This window comes from Piliocolobus tephrosceles, chromosome 2, assembly GCF_002776525.5.
Source record: "Piliocolobus tephrosceles isolate RC106 chromosome 2, ASM277652v3, whole genome shotgun sequence".
NCBI classification, from domain to species: Eukaryota; Metazoa; Chordata; class Mammalia; order Primates; family Cercopithecidae; genus Piliocolobus; species Piliocolobus tephrosceles.
The window spans coordinates 191262619-191268598 of record NC_045435.1 but is presented as its reverse complement, the minus strand read 5'-3'; the positions used below and the strand labels follow the sequence as shown (position 1 = coordinate 191268598).

The window sequence follows — 5980 nt, the reverse complement described above, 5'->3', positions numbered from 1 at the left end:
GGTACAGTGTTTTTGGGAGAACTGACCTGGAGCCTGCTGGAGTTGTTCAGAGTCTAGAGGGAAACATAAACAAGAAAACCAACCATGTAGATGTGGAGATCAAATAAGATGAGAGGCTACAATGGATGGTAGAATGAGGGATTCCGGGGGCACAGAGGAAGGCCCCCTGATGCTGCCCTGAAGAGGTAGAGAAAGCTTCATTCCAGAGCAAATCCTGAGCTGCGTTTGGAAAAACAAGCTGGAGGTAGTCAGAAATAGAAGGGGGAAGCTGGGCGTGGTGACTCACGCCTGTAATCCCAGCACTTTGGGAAGCTGATGCGGGCAGATCACGAGGTCAGGAGTTTGAGACCAGCCTGGCCAACATGGTGAAACCCTTTCTCTACTAAAAATACAAAAATTAGCCGGGCACAGTGGCGTGCACCTGTAATCCCAGCTACTCGGGAGGCTGAGGCGGGAGAATCGCTTGAACCCAGGAGGCAGAGGTTGCAGTGAGCTGAGATCACTCCCGCTGCACTCCAGCCTGAGCGACAAAGCGAGACTCCACCTCAAAAAAAAAAAAAAAAAAAAAAAAAGAAAGAAAGAAAGAAAGAAAAGAAAAGAAAAGAAAAGAAAAGAAAAGAAATAGAAGGGGGAGGAGGCGGTATCCCAGGCAGAGGAAAGACTGCCACCAAGTAGGAACTCAAATAATTCCATAGCACCTAGGGTCCGAGATCCTGTAGAGGAGAAGTGGAACCGGTGGCCAAAGGTCAGATCACTGACAGCTTTGTAAACCATGACATGGAGCTCAGATTACAATCTGAAGGTGAATTGATTCAAGGACTCAATTCTAGGAAAGAATTTAACTTGCATCTTAAAAATGAAATCTGAATATCGACTTGTTAATTCACAGCAGGAAAAAAGTCACTAAAGAGCAAATCGAGGCTGGAGTTCTCTGAAAGCAAACACTCTATCTTCAGGCTGGCCACAGAGAATGCCAGGATCTGATGAGGAAGCGGCTGGTGAAGCTCAGGTAGCTGACTAAAGCAGCGTCATTCATGACACTACGGGGATCCACCTACCTCCTGCCCCGGGAGAGGTACGGTCTAGAGCATTGAGTGATGGCTCTAGCAGCAGAGGAGACGGAGAGACGACGCGCGGGCCTGACAGCAGGAGGACCCCTGAGAATGGAGAGGGGATGCGCGGGCCTGACAGCAGGAGGACCCCTGAGAACGGAGAGGCGACGCGCGGGCCTGACAGCAGGAGGACCCCTGAGAACTGAGAGGGGATGCGCGGGCCTGACCCCTGAGAATGGAGAGGGGATGCGCGGGCCTGACAGCAGAAGGACCCGTGAGATGGCCAGTGCTCCACTGTGTCATGACAAGGACCTGAACTAGAAAGTGGAAGTAGAAACCAGAAGGCAGATTTAGGAGAACTACTTCCTCCTCCTCCTCCTCCTCCTCCCTGGTCCTCTTCCTCTTCTTCTTCCTCTTCTTCTTCAAGTTAGAATCCAATCTTTATTTAAAAATCTAATCTGCCAGTTTATCGTTTTCCACCAACTCGGGGAGCTGAAACTTTCACAGGCTTCACATCTTTTGCTTAGGTGTTGCCTTTGTAGATGCCTTAGCAGCAGCCATTGTAGTCTTTTTAGATGCTTGCTTAGCTTCTTTTGCTTCCTTAGCAGCCCTGATAGCTTGTTCTCTTTGAGCCTTTCTAACTTCAGGTTTGTGATTCCTCTTGGTTATTATAGCAGCAAGAGATACACCAGTAATGGCCCTCTGGAATTTGACTGCTGGACGGGTTCTTTTCTTTTGAATTTCTTCTGACTGTCCCTTTTTGTGCTTCCTTCTGTAGAGGACAGTACAGTTTATCTGCCGAGGATTCCTCTTGGAAAGGAACACCAACTCGCATTTTGCATTGAGAAACTGGAAAACCTTCCCGTCGGTCCTGGCATAGTGCTTCCTGTGTCGTGGGTAGATCTTGTACCCGCTGAAACTGCACAGCTCAACCTTCATGGCAGCGGCTCCACGGGAAGAGAAATGATGGCAAAGAGAGCTATTGTTATTATTTTTTGAGATGGTGTTTAGTTTCGCTCGTCACCCAGGCTGGAGTACTAAGGTGTGATCTCGGCTCACTGCAACCTCCACCGCCCAGTTCAAGAGACTCTCCCTACCTCAGCCTCTGGAGCAGCTGGGATTACAGGCGCCCCCTACCAGGCCAGGCTCATTTTTGTTTTTGTTGTTGGGTTTTTTTGTTTGTTTTGTTTGTTTTTTATGAGATGGACTCTTGCTCTGTTGCCAGGCTGGAGTGCAGTGGTGCGATCTCGCCTCACTGCAACCTCTGCCTCCCAGGTTCAAGCGATTCTCCTGCCTCAACCTCCAGACTAGCTGGCACTACAGGTGTGCACCACCACGCCCAGCTAATTTTTGCATTTTTTTTAGTAGGGATGGAGTTTCACCATGTTGGCCAGGATGGTCTCGATCTCTTGACCTTGTGCTCTGCCCGCCTCAGCCTCCCAAAGTGCTGGGATTACAGGCGTAAGCCATGTGCCCAGCCTAATTTTTGTATTTTTAGTAGAGATGGGGTTTTACCATGTTGGCCAGGCTGGTCTCGAACTCCTAACCTCAGGTGATCCACCCACCTCAGCCTCCCAAACTGCTGGGATTACAGGCATGGGCCACCATGCCTAGCCTGATATAGGAGATTTTTAGGAGGCAGAATCAGGTGGTCTGAGGGATCAACTGCATGTGGGAAGTGAGGGGGAAGTAGGGGTTTGAGATGACTGGTTAAAGTCAGCCAGCAAGGGGGAGTAAAGGAGTGCAGGCACGTTTGTGTGGGGAGACAATGAGATTCATGACTTGGCTCCTGCCAATGTGTAAGATTATCTTTTGCCACTACTGAGCATAGATCCTTTATGCCTGTCAGACTGAACACCTTGCAGTTTCCAAAGGTGTCACCCTCTCGGACCCTAGTCTGTTTATATACATCATTCCAGACAACACAACACCCTTCTCCCTGCCCTGCTGACTCCTGTTTACCAGCTCGCCAAGCCTGTCTGGCCAGCCTTCTCTGGTCCTTCCCCTGCTCTCCTGACTATCCAACTGTTATGGGTTGAACTGTGTCCCCTAAAAAGATATGTTGAGGTCCTAACTCCCAGTACCTGGGAATGTGACCTTATTTGGAAATAGGGTCTTTGCATATTGAATTAAATGAATTCATTAGGGTAGGCCCTAATACAATACGACTAATATCCTCGTAAGGAAAGGAAAATGGCACACATGGGGAGAACACAGGACGACAGCAGAGACCGGAGTCATGCAGCCGAAAGCGGGGAATGCTGAGGATCGCTGGCCAGCGCTGGAAGCTAGGAGAAGGCAGGAAAGATTCTGCCTGGAGTCTCAGAGGGAGGATGGCCCTGCTGTCACCTTGATTTCAGATGTCTAGCCTCCAGAACTGTGGGAGAATACACTTCTGTTGTTTTAAGCCACGGGAAACCAGTACATCATCATTTCCATGTGTCCATGTTTCTACATTTGTAAACACTGTATGTCCACTTCGGCATTTACCACCTGGTCTGGTCATTCTTTGTTTCATATTTATTTATTAAATTATGAGTTTACAGCTGGACACGGTGGCTCGCGCCTGTAATCCCAGCACTTTGGGAGGCCAAGATGGGCAGATCACCTGAGGTCAGGAGTTCGAGACCAGCCTGGCCAACATGGTAAAACCCCCATCTCTACTTAATACGAAAATGAGCTGGGCATGGTGGCATGTGCCTGTGATCCCAGCTACTCAGGAGGCTGAGGCAGGAGAATCACTGGAACCCGGGAGGTGGAGCTTGCAGTGAGCCGAGATCGCACCATTGCACTCCAGCCTGGGCGACAGAGCAAGACTCCGTCTCAAAAAAACAAACAAACAAAAAAAGATGAGCTTACCTTTAAGGACAAGAATCATGTTTTATACACCTCTGGACAAACAGCAAGTTCTCTGGCACAGTGAATGCTTAAGAAATATTTCTTAAATGAGAAAAAACAAATGGACCAAAGTTCTTGATGGCATTTAGAGATCAGCAGGAGCTTACCAGATGGCAGCCACTGGAAGAGGCCCACAGGGGGATGGCATTGACATGAGCCTCAAGAAATTTTTACCCTGGGCCGTGGGTCAGGACAGAGGAAACGATGATAACCGCAGCAGCAGTCTTGGGAGTCAAGGAGAAACCTAACTCCTGCCCAGTCCTGTGCTCCCTGGCACAGAACTGCCGGCCACTATCTGTGAGTTGCATAGGACAGAAAACCCAGACTTCTGTTAAGGTGAGGAGTGCAGGCAACATTCTGGGAAGGCATCTGCGGTCTCAGACCAGCTGACGTGACAGGCGGGTGTGTACCAACGCACAACAGTTGTACCCTGTGCACGGCCACTCTTTTGAGCCTCCAGAATGTTCCCCATCTCGTGACCACCCCTGGGGCTCCCCAGTGAGCCCAAAGACTAAAGCGGTAACACCTGGTAGCAGAGGCTTCTCTGAATTACACGGAGCCATGCCTGCATGATAGCCATTTTCCTTCCTGCTTAGTTGCGGCCTGCCCACACCGTTTTGGTTTTCAAATACCCTGAGTGTCACCCTGCACATAAGCAGTTTGTGAGGAACAGAGGCTGGCATGCCCAGCAGGCATTCGAGGAGAAGCGACACGGAGAGGCCGGAAGGTGACGGTGGTGAAAGAGGCTGCACATTCACGGCTCTGAGAGGGACAGGGATGGGAGACCTGGTGCGCAGACTGGCCTTGGGTGTGAAAGGACTTCTCCGCCATGCCATTCAACTCCCTGAGAACTGGCTGGGCTCGCCTGGTTGGCTCCCAAAGCAGTCCCAGGAGGACAAGGCTTGGCCTAGTCCCAGAGCTGAGCAGATTGAAAGAAGAGTTCAGTACTTGTGAGGGGAGGAAAAGACATTGTGCTTGGCTCTGCCTAGCGCTATTATAGCATTGACTTCACTGTACTTTATTTCTAATCCTTCAAGAAGCATACTGTCACATTTAATAAGCCTGCAGACTTCATTCACCAGAAGATTTTGTTCCTGCCCACTCTGTATACATTTTCTTAATTTCTTTTTTTTTTTTTTTGAGACCAAGTCTCACTCTGTTGCCCACGCTGGAGTGCAGTGGCGCGATCTTGGCTCACTGCAACCTCTGCCTCCCAGGTTCAAGCAAATTCTCCTGCCTCAGCCTCCCAAGTAGCTGGGATTACAGGGGCGCACCACCACACCTGGCTAATTTTTGTATTTTTAGTAGAGACAGGGTTTCTCCATGTTAGCCAGGCTGGTCTCAAACTCCTGACCTCGTGATCCACCCAGCGTGGCCTCCCAAAGTGTTGGGATTACAGGTGTGAGCAACCACGCCCAGCAATTTTCTTAATTTCTGGGTCCCTCTATGGAGGGAGAGGAAACATGAAACAAAAGCAGTTAATGCTTTGATGTGTTCTCTTTGACCCTGCAGTCTTAGTTAATTTTTTCCAACTTGGCGGCACCTAGCAAGATCAAAGTTGTGGTCAGCCGCAGAGCTCCACAGTCTTGCACTGCTGCCATTCCTAGCACAGAGCCAAATGGGGTCTGTGTGGACTCTGTTCTGAAATGTAGCAAACGCAATTGCCTTTGACAAGCACAGCTGAGCAGCGTATTTAAGAATGTCAGAAATTTAGGGGTGGGATAGACCTTCATAAAATGAAGATAAAATTTGTGTCAACTAGGGTCCAGTCTTGGACAGGGTTGAGCTTCCAAGTAGGTAAACCATGAATGACAGGCAGTTAAAAAGTACATTCTAGTTGGTACCTACAAGGTAACAGTATAGGTGCCACCATAAAAAAAAAAAAAACAATGAAAATTTTTAAATCTAGAGATAAAGCTCGTTTTTACTTTGGTTTTATTTGTACTTCAATTCTGTTCAGGATGCTGGTTAGAAAACCTCCACGTATGAGAAACAGTGAGAGGCAAACTCTTTTGTGCCGTAGAATGTTC

The 5980-nt window shown here is 48.9% G+C and overlaps 1 protein-coding gene across 3 annotated transcripts in view; it reads right to left on the bottom strand.

Moving 5' to 3' along the window:
• The window catches only part of LOC111544315 (60S ribosomal protein L24-like), a 16833-nt gene that overhangs the window by 3433 nt on the left and 7420 nt on the right, over positions 1 to 5980 (bottom strand). Inside the window, exon 3 of one of the 3 annotated variants that reach the window (XM_031935280.1) lies at positions 1059 to 1999. The exons of the other annotated variants lie outside the window; for them this stretch is intronic. Coding sequence (XP_031791140.1) covers positions 1563 to 1991 — 429 coding nt within the window. The 5' untranslated portion in view covers positions 1992 to 1999 and the 3' untranslated portion in view covers positions 1059 to 1562. The remainder of the gene's footprint in view (positions 1 to 1058; positions 2000 to 5980) is intronic. 3 annotated transcript variants of the gene reach the window in all.